We start from the raw sequence: 24262 nt of genomic DNA, 5'->3' as shown, positions 1-24262 counted from the left end.
AAATGCAAGTTGTGAAGAACATTAGAATTAGGAGCAGGAGTACGACCTTCGGTCCCTCGAGCCTGCTCTGCCATTCAGTAAGATCATGGCTGACCTACCTCAACTTCAGTTTCCAGCACTATCCCCATATCCTTTGATTCCCTTAATATCCAAAAATCTATCGACCTCGGCCTTGAATATACTCAACGACTGAGCCTCCACAGCCCTCTGGGGTAGAGAATTCCAAAGATTCACCACCCTCTGAGTGAAGAAATTCCTCCTCATCTCAGTCCTAAATGGCTGACCCCTTATTCTGAGACTGTGCCCCCTGGTTCTAGACTCCCCAGCCTGGGGGAAACATCCTCCCTGCATCTACCCTGTCAAGCCCTGTAAGAATGTTGTATGTTTCAATGAGATCATCTCTCATTGTTTTAAACTCAAGAGAATATAGGCTTAGTCCAATCAATCTCTCCTCGGAAGACAATTCCTCCATCCCAGGAATCAGTCTGGTGAACCTTCATCACACTCCCTCTATGGTAAGTATATCCTTCCTTCGGTGAGAACAAAACTGTCGCCAATACTCCAGGTGTGGTCTCACCAGGGCCCGGTATAATTGCAGTAAGACATCTTTACTCTTGTACTCAAATCCTCTTGCAATAAAGGCCAACGTACCATTTGCCTTCCTAATTGCTTGCTGTACCTGCGTGTTAACTTTCAGTGAATCGTGTACAAGGACACCCAGGTCCCTCTGAACATCAACATTTCCCAATCTCTCACCATTTAAAAAAAATACTCTTTTTCTATTTTTTCTACCAAAGTGGATAACTTCACATTTCTCCACATTATATTCCATTTGCCATGTTCTTGCCCATTCACTCAGCCTGTCGATATGCCCTTGAAGTCTCTGCATCCTCCTCACAACTTACATTCCCACCTAGCTTCTATAGCACCTTCTCTACAGCACCTTCCAACCTATGATCCCTGTCCTCGAAAGGCAAGAGCAGCAAAAATTTGGGAACACCATTAGTTTTAAGTTCTCCTCTAAGTATCACACCATTCTGACAACATATATCATTGCTTCTTCATTGTCGCTGGGTCAGAATTCTGTACCTGAAACCATTGTGGAACTACCAATACCACATGGACTGCAGTGGTTCAAAGAGAAGGCCCTTCTTCATCTTTCATAGAAACTAGAGATGGTCAATAAATGCGACCTTTCCAAGGATACCCGAGGACAGGTCAGAAAAGGAGGTTAATAAGTGGCAACATTGGGACTGGTTCTGGAGAATTGGGAGGCCAGAGACTGGCAATGTTGGGATTTTTTGGGTTCTAGCAGTTTGACAGGGGTAGGTTCTAGTTGTCGTGTGGAGAAGAGGGGCCCAGGAGGATATTTACCCTTTTATGCACTAATAGTCTGTTTCCTGACTATGTGGGGTAGGTTTTTAACTTGTTGCTTGGGCAGAAAACTGAAATCAATAGAAATGAAAACTGGGCAGTTTATATAACAGATGGCTGATTCGCAATGCCAGTTTTAGCATTAAGTGGCAAGTTGAAAATACAGTCTTCCGTAAACAAAGTATAAGTCTTGAAATAACAACATGCACTTATGTAGCATCTTTTAATGCTATTACAATATACATCAATGATTTAGATGAAGGAATTGAGAGTAATATCTCCAAGTTTGCAGATGACACTAAGCTGGGTGGCAGTGTGAGCTGTGAGTAGAAATCCAAGAGGCTGCAGGGTGACTTGGACAGGTTAGGTGAGTGGGGCAAATGCATGGCAGATGCAATATAATGTGGATAAATGTGAGGTTATCCACTTTGGGGGCAAAAACACGAAGGCAGAATATTATCTGAATGGTGGCAGATTAGGAAAAGGGGAGGTGCAACGAGACCTGGGTGTCATGGTACATCAGTAATTGAAGGTTGGCATGCAGGTATAGCAGGCGGTGAAGAAGACAAATAGCATGTTGGCCTTCATAGCTAGGGGATTTGAGTATAGGAGCAGGGAGGCCTTGCTGCAGCTGTACAGGGCCTTGGTGAGGCCTCATCTGGAATATTGTGTTCAGTTTTGGTTTCCTAATCCGAGGAAGGACGTTCATGCTATTGAGGGAGTGCAGCGAAGGTTCACCAGACTGATTCCTGAGATGGCAGGACTGACATATGAGGAGAGATGGATCGACTGGGCCTGTATTCACTGGAGTTTGGAAGAATGAGAGGAGATCTCATAGAAACATATAAAATTCTGACAGGTTAGATGCAGGAAGAATGTTCCCGATGTTGGGGAAGTCCAGAACCAGGGGTCACAGTCTAAGGATAAGGGGTAAGTCATTTTGGACCGAGATGAGGAGAAACTTCTTCACCCAGAGAGTTTTTAATCTGTGGAATTCTCTTCCGCAGAGAGTTGTTGATGCCAGTTCGTTAGATATATTCAAGAGGGAGTTAGATATGGCCCTTATGGCTAAAGAGATCAAAGGGTATGGAGAGAAAGCAGGAAAGAGGGACTGAGGTGAATGATCAGCCATGATCTTATTGAATGGTGGTGCAGGCTCGAAGGGCCGAATGGCCTACTCCTTCACCCAATTTTCTATGTTTCTATGTTTAGCTTTGTAGAGTCGGCAAGCTTATATATATCAAGTTAAAGGCGCTATATAAAGGCAGGTTGGTTCAGGCGCTATATAAATGATGTTATTGGGTTGGCTCGGCTCAGTCCCGCTGCACTAAGCTACCCCGAGACCAACAACAGCTGCTGGGTGACCCCGCGGATAATTGGTGTGGGAGCGAGGATGGTCATAGTGCTGCAGCTGGGGGCTGCACTGGTGAGTGAGGAGTGAGGCAGGGCTGGAGTGAGGCAGGGCTGGAGTGAGGCAGGGCTGGAGTGGAGTGGGGAGTGAGGCAGGGCTGGAGTGGTGTGGGGAGTGAGGCAGGGCTGGAGTGAGGCAGGGCTGGAGTGGAGTGAGGCAGGGCTGGTGTGAGGCAGGGCTGGAGTGGAGTGAGGAGTGAGGCCGGGCTGGAGTGGGGAGTGAGGCCGGGCTGGAGTGGTGTGGGGAGTGAGGCCGGGCTGGAGTGGAGTGGGGAGTGAGGCAGGGCTGGAGTGGACTGGAGTGGAGTGAGGCAGGGCTGGTGTGGGGAGTGAGGCCGGGCTGGAGTGGTGTGGGGAGTGAGGCAGGGCTGGATGGGGAGTGAGGCAGGGCTGGAGTGGTGTGGGGAGTGAGGCCGGGCTGGAGTGGAGTGGGGAGTGAGGCAGGGCTGGATGGGGAGTGAGGCAGGGCTGTACGAGTTGGAGCCCAGGTACCTGACTGGGGGACACGTGCAGAATTGCCAGTTGGCTTCCCCTTTATACTGAAGATACCTTTTGACCTGTGTGTTTGGGACAATTTCCGAGCCTTCGATTGCACTTGCCCTGATAGTGAAATAAAACACGCAGCGCTCCCAGGATCACAGTAGTGTCTTTGTTGTAGATGACTGCAATTACTGGATCTTGTCTGCCCTCCCGGGATCTTCCTTGTCTCCAAAGCAGCACACTGACACCCACACCAAACCAGATTTTCAGTTTTAAAGCCTGCCTATGTAAATGATCAGTAATAGTAATAGCAAAAACATAGCCTGTTTAAGGTAATTGAATTTAACTAGCTCTGAGTATAGTTTGAAGTAATGTTTTCCGACTCACACGGAAACTCTCTCTATAATTGCTTTTTATGAGCTGGTTTTGTTTCTGTGAATAAGTGCTGGGCATTATAAAAACAACAGCCTGTATTTATATAGCGCCTTTAACACGGTAAAAAGTCCCGAGGCGCTTCACGGGAGAGTTCTCAAATAAGGATTTGACACCGGGCCACACAAGGAGACTTTAGGGCAGGTGAGCAAAAGCTGGGTGAAAAAGGTCGGTTTTAATGAGGGTGTTAAAGGAGGAGAGAGGCGGAGAGGTTTAGGGAGGGAGTACCAGAGCTTGGGGCCCAGGCAGCTGAAGGCACGGCCAGCAATGGTGGAGCGATTACAATCGGTGATGCTCGAGGCCAGAATTGGAGGAGTGCAGAGATCTCGGGGGGGGGGTTGTCGAGCTGGAGGAGGTTACAGAGATGGACAGGAGCATCTCGCAAGTCTCCAGTATCAAAAGAAATAGATGCGCGGCTACTGGAAATCAGAAATAAACACACAAAATGCTGGGTACGTTCTGCAGGTCAGGCAGCATCTGTGGAGAGAGAAACGGAGTTAATGTTTCAGGGCCGCGAGCTTTTGTAGGAACATTTATATATCGTTCTTTCTTCATTCAGAGTGAGGAGCCTGATGCCCGAGCTGGCAATGAGGCCGTTCAGTCCGCTCTGTGTAGCTCCGGGCTGGGTAACACTGGTCGCCCAAGCCTACCTCCAGCCTCGGCAAAAGCAGATCTAACGGCAGAAACGCCCAGGAATGGTGTGCAGGGTTTCACGGTGCACTCTGCCATTCACTTCATCTGGGCCCAAGCACTTGGCTCAAAGACATCCCCATGAGGAGGTCAGAGAGGGAGCTAACCTGTAAATGTGACCTTTCGCTGCCAGACGGTAGAACGATCAGCGACCGAACAGTGAGTGGATTGACATCATTCTCTGGGAAAAGAACCAGCTCCCCACTTCTAACCCCAATCCCGCACATCCTGCAGTTTGGCATCATGTTGGGGCTGTGCTCCATGCTGCTGGGGTGCACTCAACATTTGCCCTGCTGGGATGAGGCTGGATAGCTCCTTTTGTCGGCTGGGGGCCGAATGACCTCCTTCTGTGCCGCAAATGTCTCTGATTCTATGAAAGAAGGGGGCGGTGTAAGGCCTCGTGAGCAGTTGCTGTTTCCAGCTGGCTCTCCAGCAGAACACCCGCCGCAGTATGGCCCCTAGTACATCGCTCAGTCTCCGAACATTGGCACTACATTGTACAGAAAGAACCTGCATTTATATAGCGCCTTTCACAACCTCAGGACGTCCCAAAGCCTTTCACAGCTAATGAAGCGCTTGCAAAGTGTAGTCACCGATATAAGAGTCGCAGCAGCCAACTGTACACAGCAAGATCCCACAAACAGCCATGGGATAATGACCAGACAATCAGTTTTTTTTTAGTGATGTTGGTCGATGGATAAATATTGACCTCAGCACGGCGGGAAGAACTCCCCTGCTCTTCGAATAGTGCCGTGCGATCTTTTATCCACCTGAGAGGCCAGACCGGGCCTCTGTTTAACGTCTCATCCGCAAAGCGGCACCTCTGACAGTGCGGCACTCCCTCGACACTGCACTGGAGTGTCAGCCTGGATGTATGTGCTCACGTCCCTGGAGTGGGACTTGAACCCACAGCCTCCTGACTCTGAGGCGAGGGTGTGACCCACTCGGGCACGGCTGACATGCACCATTACATTGTACGTACTAATACTGATTTGGAACAAACTGCAATCTCTCACAAGTGTGGGATTGATTTTTTGAGGGGAGCTGAAATCTATATTTTAAACAGGCCCTAATTGCCTGTTGACTAAGTGATGGGAACCCCTGGTGCTATGGGCTTGCTGGGCAATGTTTGAACGCACTGGGTGATGAGGGGAGCTGCTGTTAAAGCACTGCCCGGCGGAGTGATTAACTGCTGGGTCAGGCAGCTGGCTTGCTAAGCTGTCATGTCCCGTGACGTTCTCCGATTCCAACGCTAAGGTTGATTTACTGGCTGGGCATCGCAGGATTTACAATGAACAAGTCCTGGAAGCAGTGAGAATAGCGCCCCCCCCTCACCTCCCCCTCGCCGTTCAATTTAACCCTCGGTGAAGGTGTTCATGGTTTCAGAAATTGCTCTTTGGGACTGAGGCAAAGGACAGGCAGCAAAGTAACCGGCACTATACACCAGGGAGTGTGAACTGTGTGGGTGACACCGCACAATCTCAGGCACACTTACAGCATCTCATTTTATGTGTAAAGGTATTTTTCCCAGCGTAAATTATCCTGGGATATAAACCTTTCCGTGGCTTGAATCTTCCCCATCCCTGTCCTTCCCGGGAGCAGGGAAATTCTCCCTGGTGTCCATTGCTGTTTGCGGGACCTTGCTGTAACCACACTTCCAAAGTGCCTCATTGGCTGCAAAGCGTTTTGGGACTCCCTGAGGTGACCGGCGCTATAGAAATGCAAGTCCTTCCTTTCTCTTCGTGGCTGGTTTGAGAAGAAGAGATTGCCGGGGGACTTGGCCTGTTATTTTGCATTGCGTACGCTGCTGTGTGAGATCATGTCACTGGGAGCCTCATGGACCCAATCATGAAAATGTTCCAAAATAAAACGCCGGAAACACTCTGGGTCAGGCAGCTTCTGTTGAGAGAGAGAGACACAGTGTCAACATGTCGGGTCAATGACCTTTCATCAGAACTGGAAAAAGTTAGAGATGTAACAGGTTTTAAGCAAGTACAGAGGCTGGGAGAGTGGGGAGGAGGGCAGGGGTAATTGAATGACAAAAGGGAAGGTGCGAGGTAAAAGGAGGTGGTAATGGGACCAGTAAAGGAACAAAAGATGGGTCAAGAGGAGGTATAAATGGGAATAGCAGAATCATCAATTGCTGCTGTTCGGGAAAATGGGAGCAGTGTTTCTGATCTGAAATTGTTGAACTCTATGTTGAGTCTGGAACGAAGTAAAGTGCCTAAACGAAGACGAGGTTCCTTGAGCTTCATTGGAACAGTGTAGGAGGCAGAAGACGGAGAGGTCAGAGTGGGAGTGGAGCATAGAATTAAAGTGACAGGCGACTGGAAGCTCTGGCTCACACTTATGGACTGAATGGAGGTGTTCAGCAAAGCGGTCGCCCAATCTGCGTTTGGTTTCTCCAATGGGAAATAGCTCCTCCTGACTCTGCTTTCCGGGAGAGATCTGTCTGATTTGTTTGCAGATTAGGTGGTGTTCCCTCGTGACCCGAGACACACCTTCAGTCAGCCGGGAGCTGTAGCGATATCACGGGATCCTGCGTCACTCCTGGGCCGTGGGCAAGTGAGGCCGTGACCCAGTGACCCAGTGACCCCGTGACCCAGTGAGGCCGTGACCCCGTGACCCAGTGAGGCCGTGACCCAGTGAGGCCGTGACCCAGTGAGGCCGTGACCCAGTGAGGGTGTGACCCAGTGAGGCCGTGATGCTGTGACCCAGTGAGGCCGTGATGCTGTGACCCAGTGAGGGTGTGACCCTGTGACCCTGTGACCCTGTGAGGCCGTGACCCCGTGAGGGTGTGACCCTGTGAGGCTGTGACCCAGTGAGACCGTGACCCCGTGAGGCTGTGACCCTGTGACCCAGTGAGGCCGTGAGGCTGTGACCCAGTGAGGCTGTGACCCAGTGAGGCTGTGACCCAGTGAGGCCGTGACCCTGTGACCCAGTGAGGCCGTGACCCTGTGACCCAGTGAGGCCGTGACCCAGTGAGGCTGTGACCCTGTGACCCAGTGACCCAGTGAGGGTGTGACCCTGTGACCCAGTGAGGGTGTGACCCTGTAACCCTGTGACCCAGTGAGGGTGTGACCCTGTGACCCAGTGAGGGTGTGACCCTGTGACCCAGTGAGGGTGTGACCCAGTGAGGGTGTGACCCAGTGACCCCGTGAGGCCGTGACCCTGTGACCCAGTGACCCAGTGAGGGTGTGACCCAGTGACCCAGTGCGGGTGTGACCCAGTGAGGGTGTGACCCAGTGAGGGTGTGACCCAGTGAAGCCGTGACCTTGTGACCCCGTGAGGCCGTGACCCTGTGACCCAGTGAGCTTGTGACCCTGTGACCCAGTGAGCTTGTGACCCTGTGACCGAGTGAGGGTGTGACCCAGTGAGGCCGTGACCCAGTGAGGCCGTGACCCAGTGACCCAGTGACCTAGTGAGGCCGTGACCCAGTGACCCAGTGAGGCCGTGACCCAGTGAGGCCGTGACCCAGTGACCCCGTGAGGCCGTGACCCTGTGACCCAGTGAGCTGTGACCCTGTGACCTAGTGAGGGTGTGACCCCGTGAGGCAGTGACCCTGTGACCCAGTGAGCTGTGACCCTGTGACCTAGTGAGGGTCTGACCCAGTGACCCCGTGAGGCCGTGACCCTGTGACCCAGTGAGGGTGTGACCCAGTGAGGGTGTGACCCTGTGACCCAGTGAGGCCGTGACCCAGTGAGGCCGTGACCCAGTGAGGCCGTGACCCAGTGAAGCCGTGACCCAGTGACCCCGTGAGGCCGTGACCCAGTGAGGGTGTGACCCAGTGAGGCCGTGACCCCGTGACCCAGTGAGGATGTGACCCAGTGAGCTGTGACCCCGTGAGGGTGTGACCCAGTGACCCCGTGAGGGTGTGACCCAGTGAGGGTGTGACCCCGTGAGGCCGTGACCCTGTGACCCAGTGAGGATGTGACCCAGTGAGCTGTGACCCAGTGAAGCCGTGACCCAGTGACCCCGTGAGGGTGTGACCCAGTGAGCTGTGACCCAGTGAGCTGTGACCCAGTGATCGAGCGACGCTGTGGTGAGGTTGATCGGGATCACGGTGAGGAGACCCAGCGGCCTCGGCCCGACTGATCTCGACGCTCCCCCGGCGTCTCCCCTGACAGCCTTCTGTACTCTCACCCGGGGGCCCATTTCTCACGTGCCAGCTGAAATGGGCGGCGAGCTGTTCATCGTTGGGCGGCTCCTCGGCAGAGACCGATCCCGCCCTCTGTCCGCTTTCCCTGCCCCTCGAGTCTGGGCAATCGCGGGTGCCGGTCTTGCGACCGTTTTGCTGTTACTCATCGTCCTCCTCTCGGGGACCAATTTGTAGAAGAGTTTTAACGCCCGTCTCCCTTTTTTGCTTCTCTCTCATCCAGTTTGCTGCTTCGTGGTGCACAAGAGATGTCACGAGTTTGTTACCTTCTGCTGTCCCGGAGCAGATCAAGGACCAGACACTGATGTGAGTACGAGGCTTTGATAATCGGCGCCTCACGCCATGGCGATCGTTTTCTCCAACATGTAACCGCTGCCGTGTTGGTGCTGGTAACCTTCTGTGTGCAGGCTGGGGGGGTTAAACAGTAACGTCCTCTCCAGGGAATCTGCGTGAATTTCTGCGCACTCTATCTCGTCCCCTGCCGCAGGTTTTCCGATCAAACTGTTGCAGCCGGTTTATTACAGTGTTGGCAGGGCCTTGTTGACCATGGTGTGTAATCAGCACTGTGCATCTTGCATTTGTACAGTTCCTCCTTCTCTTGTTCCTCCCCCTCCTCACTCCATTTGGCTGCTCCCCCAGTTCCCACCCTGCTCTCCTGGTTGGAGTCGAGTGCTCAAACACTGAAGGTACTGGGCTGCCCCACAGCAAAGCCTTTCAGTGACAAATGTTGAAGAGAAAGAAAGCGGCTCACCACCACCTTCTCCGGCCAACTAGTGACCGGTAATAAATGCCGGCCTTGCCAGCGACGCCCACATCCCGAGAATGCATTTTTTTAAAACCTCTGTGCGTTGCGCAGTCAGACCCAGGTGTGTTGTGGCTGTCTCTGCACGTTGTGTGCGGTGTGGGGTGAGAAGGGCTCGTGGTTACATGGCTCCTGGTGCTTCAGTAATGACACTCGGGTGAAATCTGGGTCCAGAGGTCATGTAGATGTGAGAATTTTGGCATCGTGCCCAAGTTCAAAGTTGGTGATTTTACATGGGTGTGGGATTGTCGTACAGTGTGCGGCAGGAGACTGCATCGAATGGGAATGCTGAGGGATGGAGCAATCTGCTTCCAGCACCCACCTACCAGACTGGGGGAACAACAGGGCCCCAGCAGTAGGGTCACCGGCAGCAAACTCAGCAGCAGGTTTCTGGGATCGCTGGGGGCAACAGTGGTGGGGAGATGAGCTGGGGCAGGGTGAGTGATGGGATGGGGCAGGGTGAGTGATGGGATGGGGCAGGGTGAGTGATGGGATGGGGCAGGGTGAGTGATGGGATGGGGCAGGGTGGGTGATGGGATGGGGCAGGGTGGGTGATGGGATGGGGCAGGGTCGGTGGTGGGGAGATGGGAATGGGCAGGGTTCAGGATGGGGAGATGGGAAGGGGCAGGGTTCAGGATGGGGAGATGCAATGGGATGGGGCAGGGTCAGTGGTGGGGACAGTTTGATTTATTCTGTGAATTTACTATCATTGAAGAGCATTTATTTTAATGATGATGTTTAAAAGCTGCTGAAACGTCCCTTGTGCCAAGTTTTTCTCAGACAAAATTATTACCTTTCCAGGATGGTAACTCCTCTTGTCTATAAATCTAAATCTCTCTCACACTGTCTCACATACAACATGCTTCTGGTACATTCCTGGCTCCAAGAACAGCTGAGATTCTGTAAAACTCTGTCCACTGCTTGTGCCCGAGGTTGGGTTGATGATGCCACGTTTGATTGTCTCTCCCCAAACAAAAGACCGAGGGCCATTTACATTGGTCTGAGATATAAGGAACTGCCAGTGATGGAAGGAAGTTTTTATAACTGGGTGAAATAGGCCCAGTGGCTGAGGGGCACTGACGCCCTCTCCTTGCCGATTCTCTCCTCCTCTCAGAAGCTGTCGCTGGGGGTCCAGTGTCACGGGCGCAGTCGTTACCTCATTCAAATGGCCACAATTCCACACACACACGGTACAGTAAGGGTTGTGGGGGAAAACAATCGCTCAACAATGTCCAAGGTGTCGATGGGTTTCGGTAGGGATCACGCACGCTTTAGCCATTCAGTCGCCTCGCGGTCTGCATTGTGGAGTCTGGTAAGTTCTCCCAGTTCATCGGCATGAGGTGAGCAGCCAATCGGTGGATGTGCAGCGGCCTCAGCTGCGTCCATCGCTGTCCCCGGGTGTCTCCCTCCCATATCTCCCCCCCCGGGTGTCTCCCTCCCCCTCCCCCCCCCCCTGTCCCCGGGTGTCTCGCTCCCCCCTCCCCGGGTGTCTCCCCCCCCCCAGGTGTATCCCTCCCCCTGCCCCCCCCCCCCCCCCCCGAGTCCCCCGGTGTATCTCCTCCCCGTGTCCCCCGGTGTATCCCCTCCCCCTCTCTTTCCCCCCCCCCCCCCCCCGCCGTGTCCCCGGGTTTATATCCCCCCCACCTCCCCCCCATGTCCCCAGGTGTGGTCTGCGCTCCCCCACCCCCCAGGCTGTGGTCCGGACATTCTCGCATCAGGCTGGGTGGTGAGGAAGGAAAAGCTCCATCCCCATTGTGGGCACCATAATGAGGCAGAGTCCACCATGGAGAAGGCTTCTGCATCGTCCTGACTGCTGTTCCGCTGAAGAGGCGGTGGCGAGACACCTCCCAGCTATCTTGAGAAGTGGCAGTGGTGGCATCACCTGAATCATCTTTGCTGTAATATGGTGCTTGATGTTAGGTGGCCATATATTGGAGAAGGCTGGTGTGTGTTGGTCCCATGGCCCCTGTTGTTGTTGTTCTCATCATTTGATTTAATTGTACATCAACTAGTTTTGGGTGGGAAGAGTTGAAATCTACAGGAGTGTGATATTCTCCAACTAAACAGCACCGAGCGGTGCAAAGTTGGTGACCGAGCTCCTCAAGTTGAGACCGCGAGCTTATTTAGTGGGGCCATTTCTGCTCCCGATCTTCTGAGCTTCCTCAGTGAGGTGGTCCTTGTGGGCAGGTGTGTGATCCCGAATTACTCCTGGGTATGCTGGCTTTGGGACGCCTGCTCACCGTTTCGCATCCAAGAAGATGCCGAGTTCTCGTGAAGTGCCGGTACGATTAAGATGGAACTGTTACGTTGGTAAGTAGCGGAACTGAATGTTCAAAGCCTCAGATCGCATTGAAGCCGTTAACAATGTGTGGATTTGGCCTTGTGTACAGTACAGCCCCATATCCACTCGGTCACCTCCACCTCCCATACATTGGTATTTGAGGAATGATGCCTACTTTCTTCCATTAAGTGAAAACATGATCAGTAAATGTGTGTAACAGGAGCGAGTTCTGCAGTGTGAATAAATGATATGATTCGCAGAATTTAATATCTAGCCATTTCAGCTCACTTAGGTATTTTTATATTAAATGATCTCTCGGTGAAAGTGGCCTCCAAGCACAGAGTTACATTTCTATCTCTCAGACTGGGCCTTAACTTCATTTACTTTCTCCAGCTGCTCCATCTTTTATGCTGGAAATTTCATCCTGAGATTCGACATAAACTCCAGAATCTAACGCAGCCCTAAATCAGAAGGCACAGAATGCGCAGTGTCGGACACAATGACCCTGCATAAAACCGGAACAATGTTATCATGTAAACAGCACTTCACAGGCATTCGGAGCATAGTGCTTATGTTACTGGACGAGTAATCCAGAGACACGAGTTCAAACCCCACCGTGGCAGCTGGGGAATTTAAATTCAGTTCATTAAATAAATCTGGAATTAAAAGCTAGTATTAGCAATGGTGACCATGAAACTGCCGGATTGTGGTAAAAACCCACCTGCTTCACTGATGTGTTTTAGGGAAGGGAATCTGCTGTCCTTACCCAGTCTGGCCGATATGTGTGACTCCAGACCCACAGCAATGTGGTTGACTCTTAACTGCCCCCTGAGAGGGCCCAGCGAGACACTCAGTTGTATAAGGAGGCTCACCACCACTTTCTCGTGGGCAATTAGGGATGGGCAATAAATGCTGACCTTGCCAGTGATGCCCAAATCACAGGAACACATTTTAAAAAGCCTGGTCAGATAGGTAGTTCTTGATAAGGCCTCTAAGAAGAATATTCTTAAAAAAATAATATTTTACACACTTATGGACTAATTTTAATATGTTTAAATAATGTGCTGATTTGGTATCTTGCTGTGCCATTTGTCATCTGTATATTATGTAATCTGTGAATAAATCTGAATAAATAGGTTTCGCCTGTATGCACAAGTGTGATGGCACGGTATTTTTGCACCTTTGGGAAGAGATGGAAGACAGTGGTGGGCATCTCTCGAGATCTCCGTGAACAATATATATCGGCATTAGTGATTCAGTATTCAATCAACAACTTGTTTTTATATAGCGTCTTTAACGTAGCAAAGTGTCCCGAGGCGCTTCACAGGGGTAGGAGACAAAAAATTTGATCGAGCCACAGAAGGAGAAATTAGCGCAGGTGACCAAAAACTTGGTCCAAGAGGTAGGTTTTAAGGAGTGTTTTAAAGGAGGAGAGAAGCGGAGAGGTTTAGGGAGGGAGTTCCAGAGCTTAGGGCCCAGGCAACAGAAGGCACGGCCACTGATGGTTACAATTCTTTTGTAACTTGTCAGCTTCTTTGTTGCACTAAACTGAGACGCATGTTGCAATCAAAAGTGTCTGAACAGTTGGTTGAGAAGATAGCCTAAATGTAAGCGAGGATTGAGCCTCCTTTTCAAGGGCAGCCGGCTCTTGTACTGTCGGTTCCAAAGCATCAACATGGCCCTTGTACTGTCCATCTCCTAGTGCTCTTTTTTTCCCAATAGATCAGGGATGCTCAAGAGGGCAGAATTAGAGGAGCACAGACATCTCCGGGGGCTAGGGGGGGGTGGTGGGGTGTTGAGGGGCTGGAGGAGATTACAGAGATAGGGAGGGGCGAGGCCATGTCTGGACATGTTAACCCGTACACGGCATGTGTAAGGGGACATGTTTCAGATCATAGTGCACTCAGTCTGTTTATAGATGCAGCCTTTTTGCCTTGTGCTGAAGTATAGCGTGTGAAGCATGTTGGGACGTTTCTCCTATGTTAAAGGCTATATAGATGCAACAACTGGGGAGCAGAACCCTTTATCCTCTCCGCTTTCCCTGCCCTTCTCATTAGCCCAAAGGCACAAGTTAACTATAATGCTCCCAGTGTTACCTGGGCCAGACTCAGCTAATTCAGCACAGGGCAGGGACTGGATTTCAGATGTGTCTGGTCACTGTGAGCACAAATCACACCATGGAACTGCAGTTTTACATAGAGTTTTTACCTACTAACATTGCAACTGTCGCTGCTTAAATTCTGTTTCTGGCTCGACCCTTCAATTAAATCCGTTAGTCCCCCTGAAGTCTGGCTTTAAACATAATAACAATGTCAGCCATAGCTCAATGGTGAGTCAGAAGGTTGTGGGTTCAAGTCCCACTCCAGGGACTTGAGCGCAAAAAATCTAGGCTGACACTCCAGTGCAGTGCTGAAGGAGAGCTGCCCTGTCGGAGGAGCAGTACTGAGGGAGCGCCGCACTGTCGGAGGGGCAGTACTGAGGGAGCGCCGCACTGTCGGAGGGGCAGTACTGAGGGAGCGCTGCACTGTCGGAGGGGCAGTACTGAGGGAGCGCTGCACTGTCAGAGGGGCAGTACTGAGGGAGTGCTGCACTGTCAGAGGTGCTGTCTTTCGGGTGAGTCGTTAAACCAAGGCCCCGTTTGCGCTCTCAGGTGGACGTAAAAGATCCCATTTCAAAGATCAGTATTTCAAAGAAGAGCAGGGGAGTTATCCCCAGTGCCCTGGTCAATATTTATCCCTCAATCAGCATAACAAAAAAAAAAGATTATCTGGTCATTATCACATTGCTGTTAGTGGGAGCTTGCTGTGCGCAAATTGGCTGCTGTGTTTCTTACATCACAATGGTGACTGCACTCCAAAAGTACTTAATTTGCTGTAAAGCGCTTTGAGACATCCGGTGGTCGTGAAAGGCGCTATATAAATCCAAGTCTTTTTAAAAAAAAAAAAAAATGTAGGTTCCAACTCGTATACTAAATGAGTACAAAATATCAATTATGTGAGATTTTACTAAGTGGCACGTAGTATAATATTCATGCAATGTTGCAGTTGCTTGGTAGAGTTTTTCATCTAACGAGCTGTGTCTACAAACTAAACTATAATGAGCAAATCTGTGAGGCACCAGAAGATGTTCCCCCTGAACGGTAGCTGTCAGCGTTCGTGCCCCCAGGGTGCTCTCTCCACTATGCTGCTAACTGTCCCTCTTAGACCTGAAGCTAAAGCCGACATTTCTCTCACCACATCTGCCAATTAAAGCATTGTGCTGAGGGAAAGTTCTAAAACAAAGAGCTTTAAGTGGTAGCATTAGTGGGCCAGTAAAGGCCTTCTGTCTAATTGATTGAATGTTACCTCCTCATCACCTGACACCAATCCTCTCCGAGGGGTGGCCTTGTCGGATTACTTTTAGAGAAAGGGTAATTAGACGGTGCTGGTGTTATAAGGTCTGCTATAATTCAAGCTTTTCGATGGTCAGCATAGCATTTTAATTCAATACCTCGTAACCTCTATCTTAAACATGCATGAATATAAAATTAAGTGATTTACATTTTCATTCTAAATCTATTTTACGTGACAACTGTGGCTCAGTGGGTCACACTCTGAGTCAGAAGGTTATGGGTTCAAGTCCCACTCCAGGGACGTGAGCACAAAATCTAGGCTGACACTCCCAGTTCCCAGTACCAGAACTGACGGAGTGCCGCACTGTCGGAGATGCCGTCTTTCGGATGAGCCATTAAACCGAGGCCCCATATGCACTCTCAGGTGGATGTAAAAGATCGCACGGCAGTATTTCGAAGATAGAGCAAAGGGAGTTATCCCCGGTGTCCTGGCCAATATTTATTCCTCAATCAACATCTAAAAAACAGATTATCTGGTCATTATCACTTTGCTGTTTGTGGGAGCTTGCTGTGTGCAAATTGGCTGCCATGTTACCTACATTACAACAGTGACTGCAGTTCAAAAAGTACTTCATTGGCTGTAAACAGCTGTGGGACATCCTGAGGTTGTGAAAGGCGCTATAGAAATGCAAAACTTTCTTTTACTAACCGTGTGGATGTGGGTCAGGAAGAGAGTGCAGTTCGCTCGTGGTGCAATGCTTGTGTTTCACTTGGGGAGGGGCTGGTGATGGAAGGATGTGGGGATCGGAATTCTAGTGTTGATGATGTAAACATGGCTGAATGACGTACCCCATTGTTGAGTTTGTAAGCTGCCTTGACCCCAGAGTCTGGAATTCCCTCCCTAAACCTCTCCACCTTTAGGAGGCTCCTTAAAACCTATCCCATTAATTACTGCGTAGCCAGGCCGATGTAACCTGAGCTTTTCCCTGTGTCCATTCGCTTGTGCCCTCTGGCTGCTGCTCCTGAGCCGAGCCATTCACTTCTGTTTCCACTTTTACTCCCCTTTTCCTTTGCTCGCTAGCTCTCCTTGACTGTTCTCTCCTGTCGTCTTGCCTCCTTTCATCTCTCCTCTCTCGCATACTCCTGCCCTCCCAAATCCCAACCCTCCATTACTCTTTGACCTTCCTACCCTCCTGCTGCCATCCCAGGTTTGACTCTCTCTTAGACAAGCCTGCAGCTTCCCTCTGTGCCTCTCCTGGCATCCTCCGAAGGGCCCACCATGGCACTCATCGCTGCCCCCTCGTTGACCTTCCTGCCCAGTGTGCCTGCGGGGGGACTAACCTTGCCAATCTCCTCACTGTCCAACTCCCCCCCCCCCCCCCTCCCAGCGTTGACCCTGTGGATGCTGGCAGTCACTTAGCCATCACTGGCCCTCTCCGCATCTCCTTCCAGAATGTCCGATCACTTGCGAATGCCCTTACCACCCATGAGCCTATCGTGGATAACATCATGACCCTGACTGATTCTTGGCTGAGGGGTGATGACACCTTACCCTAAAACAACGCTTCCCCGCCTGGCGATACCTTCCACCACTTGCCCCGCTCAGACCACCATTGGTGGCAGTGTGGCTCTCATCACCAAATCACACCTTGGTCTGTCCCCTTACTCCTCCACTTTCTCATCCTTTGAGCATCTCACCTTATCCCACCCCTCTCGCTTCTCGTTTAAAATTCTTCTTCTCTACAGCCCACCCAAGTACCACAAAAATGTTATTACCGAGATAGCTTCACTGCTTTCCTCCCTCAGCCTCTGCACCAAGCGACTTCTCATCCTCGGTGATTTCAGCCTCCATCTCAATTCATCATGCTCTCTCTCCTCTGAGTTCACTACCGTCCTATCCTCCCTTAGTCTCTCTCCCCCTGTGTGAACTGTTTACAATATACATAGATGACCTGGAAGAGGGGACAGAGTGCAGTGTAACACAATTTGCAGATGAGACAAAGATTAGTGGGAAAGCGAGTTGTGTAGAGGACACAGAGAGGCTGCAAAGAGATTTAGATAGGTTAAGCGAATGGGCTAAGCTTTGGCAGATGGAATACAATGTCGGAAAATGTGAGGTCATCCACCTTGGGGGAAAAAAAAACAGTAACAGGGAATATTATTTGAATGGGGAGAAATTACAACATGCTGCGGTGCAGAGGGACCTGGGGTCCTTGTGCATGAATCCCAAAAAGTTAGTTTGCAGGTGCAGCAGGTAATCAGGAAGGCGAATGGAATGTTGGCCTTCATTGCGAGAGGGATGGAATACAAAAGCAGGGAGGTCCTGCTGCAACTGTACAGGGTATTGGTGAGGCCGCACCTGGAGTACTGCGTGCAGTTTTGGTCACCTTACTTAAGGAAGGATATACTAGCTTTGGAGGGGGTACAGAGACGATTCACTAGGCTGATTCCGGAGATGAGGGGGTTACCTTATGATGATAGATTGAGCAGACTGGGCCTTTACTCGGAGTTCAGAAGGATGAGGGGTGATCTTATAGAAACATTTAAAATCATGAAAGGAATAGACAAGATAGAGGCAGAGAGGCTGTTTCCACTGGTCGGGGAGACTAGAACTAGGGGGCACAGCCTCAAAATATGGGGGAGCCAATTTAAAACTGAGTTGAGAAGGAATTTCTTCTCTGAGGGTTGTGAATTTGTGGAATTCTCTGCCCAAGGAAGCAGTTGAGGCTAGCTCATTGAATGTATTCAAGTCACAGATAGATAGATTTTTAACCAATAAGGGAATTAAGGGTTACGGGGAGCGGGTGGGTAAGTGGAGCTGAGTCCACGGCCAGATCAGCCATGATCTTGTTGAATGGCGGAGCAGGCTCGAGGGGCTAGATGGCCTACTCTTCCTAATTCTTATGTTCCCCAACCCATATTCACGGCCACTCCCTCGACCTTGCCATCTCTCATGGCCTCGCTACTCCCATCGTGTTAATCGCAGAGAAGGCCATTTCCTTGCATTGCTCTCCACCTTCCCCCCCCCCCCCCCCACCTAACCCAACCTCCTTCTGCGTCTGCCCCTGGGGAAAAACTCTCTCCGAACTCTCTTCCAACTGCACTGATGAAATCCCAACTGTCCGGCCTTTGGCCCTCCATTTACCACGACATTTCTGCAACCACCGATCTGCTCAGCCACACGCTCACCACCACCTCCGATACCATAGTCCCGATTAAAACCATTACTCTCTCTCACCCAGGCCGTTCCCCCGAGTACAGCCCTCATCTTTGCTCCCTCAAATCCAAGGGGCATAGACTTGAACGGATGTGGTGGACACAGGTTTAGCCATTCACCGCCAGGTCTGGTTGGACCACATAAAGCATTATCGTGTCCTACTCTTGTCTGCAAAAACAGCTCACTATTCCAGAACCATTCTGGAATGCAAAGATAAAGCCCGGCTTGTATTCTCTACTGCTAACTGTCTTCTTAAACCCCTCTCTGCAGTCTCCTCCACCGTCACCTCCAACAAGTGCCAGGGGCTCATGGACTTCTTTGTCTCTAAGATTGAGACCATCCGTTCAGCTGCCTCTGCCTCTTCCCTTCCTTCCCCGAGCCCACTGGGCCAAACTTCCTCTGAGGTTCCCCCTGCCCCAGCCCTGACCTCACATCTTTCTGCAGTTTCTCTCCGCACTCCCCTCATGACCTCTCCGCACTCATCCTGTTCAGGAGACCCACTTCCTGCTCCCCTGACCCTATTTCCCCCCCCCCCCCCCCCCCCCCCCCCCCCCCAAAACTGCTGACCACCCAGCTTCCTTTTTCTGGCTCCCATATTAGCCGACATTGTTAACGCTTCTCCCTCCTCAGGTACTGCGCCCTCCTTCAAATCTGCCGTCATCACCCCTCTCAAAAAGAACAACCCTCAGCCCCTCCCTTCATCCTTGCTAACTACCGCCCCATCTCCAACGCCCTTTCCTCTCCCAAGTCCTTGAATGTGCTGTCGCCTCCAAAATCCGTGCCCATCTTTCCCGGAATTCCATGTTTGAATCCCTTCAATATGGTTTCCGCCCTGCCACAGGACCGAAACGGTTCTCATCAAAGTCACAAATGACATCCTTTGTGACTGTGACAAAGGTAAACTATCCCTCCTCGTCCTCCTTGACTTGTCTGTAGCCCTTGACACGGTTGTCCACTCCATCCTCCTCCAACGCCTCTCCACCATCGTCCAGCTGGGTGGGACTGCACTCGCCTGGTTCCATTCCTGTCTCGCTAATCGCAGACAGAAAACATCCTGCAATGGCTTCTCTTCCCACTCCCACATCCTTAGCTCTGGTGTCCCCCAAAGATCTGCCCTTGGCCCCCTCCTATTTCTCATCTACATGTGGCCCCTTGGTGACATCATCCGAAAACACAGCGTCAGTTTCCACATGTCGCTGACGACACCCAGCTCTACCTCACCACGGTCTCTAAATTGTCAGACTGTTTGTCCAGTTCTGGATGAGCAGAAATTTTCTCTCATTAAATACTGGGAAGACCGAAACCATTTTCTTTGGTCCCCACCACAAACTCCGTTCCCTAGCCACTGACTCCATCCCTCTCCCCAACATCTGTCTGAGGCTGAACCAGACTGTTCACAACCTTGGTGTCATATTTGACCCTGAAATGAGCTTCCGGCCACATTTCCGCAGCATAACTAAGACCGCCTATTTCTACCTCTGTAACATTGCCCGTCTCCACCCTTGACCCAGCTCATCCACTGCTGAAGCCCTCATCCATGCCTTTGTTATCTCCTCGACTTGACTATTCCAACACACTCCTGGCTGGCCTCCCACATTCTACCCTACATAAACTTGAGGTCATCCAAAACTTGGCTGCCCATGTCCTAACTCGCACCGAGTCCCGCTCACCCATCATCACCCCTGTGCTCGCTGACCTACATTGGCTCCCGGTTAAGCAGTAGCTCAATTTCAAAATTCTCATCCTTGTTTTCAAATCTCTCCATGGACTCGCCCCTCCCTATCTCTGTAATATCCTCCAGCGCCCCCACCCCCCCCCCCCCCCCGAGATATCTGCACTCCTCTAATTGTCGCCTCTTGAGCATCCCCAATTTCAATCGCTCAACCAGTGGAGTCCGTGCCTTCAGCTGCCAAGGCCCTAAGCTCTGGAATTCTCTCCCTAAACCGCTCCACCTCTCTTTCCTCCTTTAAGGCACTCCTTAAAACATACCTCTTTGACTACGGTTTAGTTCATCCACCCTAACTTTTCCTTATGTGGCTCGGTGTCAAATTTTGATTGTCTTGTAACGCTCCTGTGAAGCACCTTGGCATATTTTACGATGTTAAAGGCGCTGTATAAATGCAAGTTGTTGCTATCCAGACTCTCTCCGAAGCACAGAGCGCTGATAATTGCCCAAAGAGATCAAACTGCTCAACGCAGGAAGAATGGTTACTGGTTTTCAGACGTAGTAATGAGTTTGTAGCGATGAAGGTTTACATGATCAAATTGGGCTGTGATGATAAATTGTTTAAACTTCATGCCTTGTGCTTCCAATTATTGCTTCCTCAAAGTCAGGCGGTAGTTGCAGAATCAATTTTGGATAAAGGGATAATTCCAGCATTTCCTTTGATACTATCACTATGGAATGTGGACGATGATTCGAGAATGGAACAGGACTGAAGCCCCCCCCCCCAAGGTGTTAACTCTTGCTGGGGCATGGTTCTGTACCAAACCCCCTTTGTACCCAAGTTGTACCTAAGTGAGCCTTTATTGTGAGTGTGGGAAGGGTACTCAACCATGGAGTAAGATTGGAGCAGGAGGAGGCCATTCAGCCCCTTGAGCCCCCTGCTCCGCCATTCAATAAGATCATGGCTGATCATAGACTTCAACTCCACTTGCCTGCACTAGCCCCAAAACCCTTGATTCCCTTAATAGCCAAAAACCTATCGACTTCTGTCTTGAATATACTCAACGACCAACATACCAAGGTTGATCTGTGTCTCAACTACAATTGCCCTCCTTTGCTACATATCCCTTGATACCCTTACCTAATAAAAACCTGTCGATCTCTGTCTTGATCATTTCCATTGACCCCCCTTTCTCCCCCCTGCATCCACTGCCTTTTGGGGGCGAATTCCACATTGCCACTGCCCTTTGTATGGTAAAGATGCCTCCCGACGTCCCTGAATGACCCAGCTATATTACTGACCGACTAGGTTGAAGCAACACTCTTGTCTGGCAGATTAATCATGTAATTAGAATGTAAAATAACTGTCGCCTGCAAAAGTAACCTTTAGCCTCTCTAAGTCTTGCTCAAACCTCCTTTCAGCTGCAGTGCAGAAAACACAACTGAGAATTGAAGGAGTGAGTTAGCAGGGGCATCGGATAAGCACACAGTTTGCTTGTCTTTCCGCTCATGTCCTCTTTTCTCCCAGCACTGCTGACTGTTCGTACGGCCTGTGGCCAGGCATTTGACAGTGAATACTGGAGACAGTTTCCAAGGCGACCAGTCTTTAAAATTTTTATCCTTCTTGTCAAATCCCTCCGTGGCCTCTTTCGCCCCCCCCCCCCCCCCCCCCCCCCCCACTCCTCCCTTTCTCTAACCTCCTCCAGTCCTACAACCCTCCGAGAACTCTCCACTCCTCCAATTCTGGCCTTTTGCGCAGCCAAGATTTTCATCGCTCCACCGTTGGAGCCTTCCACTACCGCGGCCCTAAGCTCTCGAATTCCCTTCCCAAACCTCTCCGCCCCTCTCTTTCCTCCTTTTAAGACGCTGCTTCAAACCTACCTCTTTGACCAAGCTTTCAGTCACATATCCCAATATCTCTGTGGCTCGGTGTCACATTTTGTTTGATATCGCTCCTGTGATGCGCCTTGGAACGTTTTACTACATGAAAGCGTTATATAAAAACAACATGCTGTTGTCTTCGGGGAAGTGGCGAGGAGGGGGGGTGCATACTGTCCCTGTGGTTTAATGTTACTTCAGGTTCCATTGGTTGTCTCCCCTGTGGTCAGAATGGATTGGGACATTGACATGGGAGGAATCCCAATTGCCCTGTGCTATGCGGCAGTGTTGTGGGACATCTGGGGTTAACAACTCTGGGGGTATTATCACACATCACCTCCCGTCTCCAGCTGCCCCATACAGTAAAATAAAATTTTCCCGATAACCCAACGTTTTTATCATGAATAAATTAAAAATATTCCAAGAAATTGGAAGAAAAACTCGAATTTCTTTTTCAAGCCCCGATGGTTTTCTTCCCGGGTGTTGCTCGTGGCCGTGTCCTGGAGATTAATCTTCAATTCCTGCGGACTCCGGGCCAATCCTGGAAGGTTGGCAACCCTAGGTACAACTCACCAAGGCATCTTCGGTAGCACCTCCTAAACCCATGACCTCTACCACCGAGAAGGACAAGGGCAGCAGGCGCATGGGAACACCACCACCTGCAAGTTCCCCTCCAAGTCACACACCATCCTGACTTGGAAATATATTGCCGTTCTTTCATCGTGGCTGGGTCAAAATCCTGGAACTCTCTCCTTAACAGCACTGTGGGAGCACCTTCACCACACGGACTGCAGCGGTTCAAAGAAGGCGGATCACCACCACCTTCTCGAGGGCAATTGGGGATGGGCAAGAAATGCCGGCCTTGCCAGCGGCGCCTACAACCTCGGAATGAATAAACATCTGTCCCACTGGCACCTGCGTGTTGCGGTGTTGTCGGTGAGATTTCAGTGCAGTGTAACGCTGGCTGGGCGCGGTCTTCACATTGCGTCACCTTGAAGCCTGACAATCGGCCACAGGCAATTCTAAATGTTGTCCTTCCAAACTCGGGCTGTCTGTGGAGAGAGTATTGTGAGCTGCGTAACACTGATGTGAAGTAGTGGTGGGTGCAGGCCTGTCTCCGGTGGCAGTGGTCGGAGCAACTTAAGGAGATGAGTTCCGATAATCGCAGAAGAGGCACGTTGCACAACACTTAATTGTCTTTACAGTTTTTCCTAAACTGTGTTGCTACTAATATATTGGCGCCCTATTTCCTGTTTATTTCTAAATTGTACTTTGAAGTTTACTTGTCCTGCCCTGATTTTAATCGCTCCACCAGCTGCCTGGGCCCTCAGCTCTGGAATTCCCGCCCTAAACCTCTCCGCCTCTCTATCCTCCTTCAAGATGCTCCTTAAAACCTACCTCTTTCACCAAGCTTTTGGTCACCTGCCCTAATATCTCCTTGTGTGGCTCGGTGTCGAGTTCTGTTTGATAACGCTCCGGCAAAGCATCTTGGGATGTTTTGCTACATTGAAGGTGCTATATAAATGCAAGTTGTTGTATGGAAGAAGATGGAGGGAGAGCTGTGAAGGAGGTTGTAAGCCTGTACTGGAGGTCCAGCTTGGCATTGCAGCATAAGTAGAATTGTTGAGATTATTGGCTGGCATGCACTGCTTTAGTGCTATGCTCAGTGTGTCAGAGTGCTGTAATGTTACATCATTCCCAGGGGACTATTTAGACTAGCCAAGCGTCCACACCAGCCCTCCCGAGTGCCCTGTAAATAACTCCGAACAGAGGCTTATCCCAATCTTGTTGACGGCTGCCTGGGTTTTGCTGGTGTACAGTTCTGTATTGTTACTGTACCTGGGCTAATGAACAATTGGAGCTGCAGGCAGGCTTGTCAGTCTGTCAGACAATCCGCTCCTGTAGTACATCACACACACACTTACCCCCCCTTCACACACATACACCCCCCCCCCAACTCACACACACACACCCCCCCCTCCACACACATACACCCCCCCAACTCACACACACACACCCCCCCTCCACACACACACACACCCTCCCCTCCACACACATACCCCCCCCTCACACACACACTCCCCCTCCACACACATACACCCCTCCCCCAACTCACACATATACACCCCCCCTCCACACACATACACCCCCCCCTCCACACACATACACCCCCCCCCAACTCACACATATACACCCCCCCCTCACACACACACACCCCCCCTCCACACACATACACCCCCCCCCCAACTCACACATATACACCCCCCCCTCACACATACACCCCCCCTCCACACACATACACCCCCCCCAAATCACACATATACACCCCCCCTCCACACACATACACCCCCCCCCAACTCACACATATACACCCCCCCCCCAAATCACACATATACACCCCCCCTCCACACACATACACCCCCCCCCAACTCACACATATACACCCCCCCTCCACACACATACACCCCCCCTCCACATACATACCCCCTCCTCACACATACACCCCCCCTCCACACACATACATACCCCCCCTCCACATACATAC

At 50.9% G+C, this 24262-nt stretch overlaps 1 protein-coding gene across 5 annotated transcripts in view; it reads left to right on the top strand.

Moving 5' to 3' along the window:
* Positions 1-24262, top strand: part of LOC139226835 (protein kinase C alpha type) — a 542945-nt gene that overhangs the window by 147450 nt on the left and 371233 nt on the right. For all 5 annotated transcript variants that reach the window (XM_070857892.1, XM_070857891.1, XM_070857893.1 and 2 more), the window contains exon 3: positions 8766-8848. In XM_070857892.1, the coding sequence (XP_070713993.1) occupies positions 8766-8848 (83 nt within the window). The remainder of the gene's footprint in view (positions 1-8765; positions 8849-24262) is intronic.

The sequence above is a fragment of the Pristiophorus japonicus genome, chromosome 16, assembly GCF_044704955.1.
Source record: "Pristiophorus japonicus isolate sPriJap1 chromosome 16, sPriJap1.hap1, whole genome shotgun sequence".
Lineage (NCBI taxonomy): Eukaryota > Metazoa > Chordata > Chondrichthyes > Pristiophoridae > Pristiophorus > Pristiophorus japonicus.
This window is presented reverse-complemented; position numbering and strand designations above follow the sequence as displayed.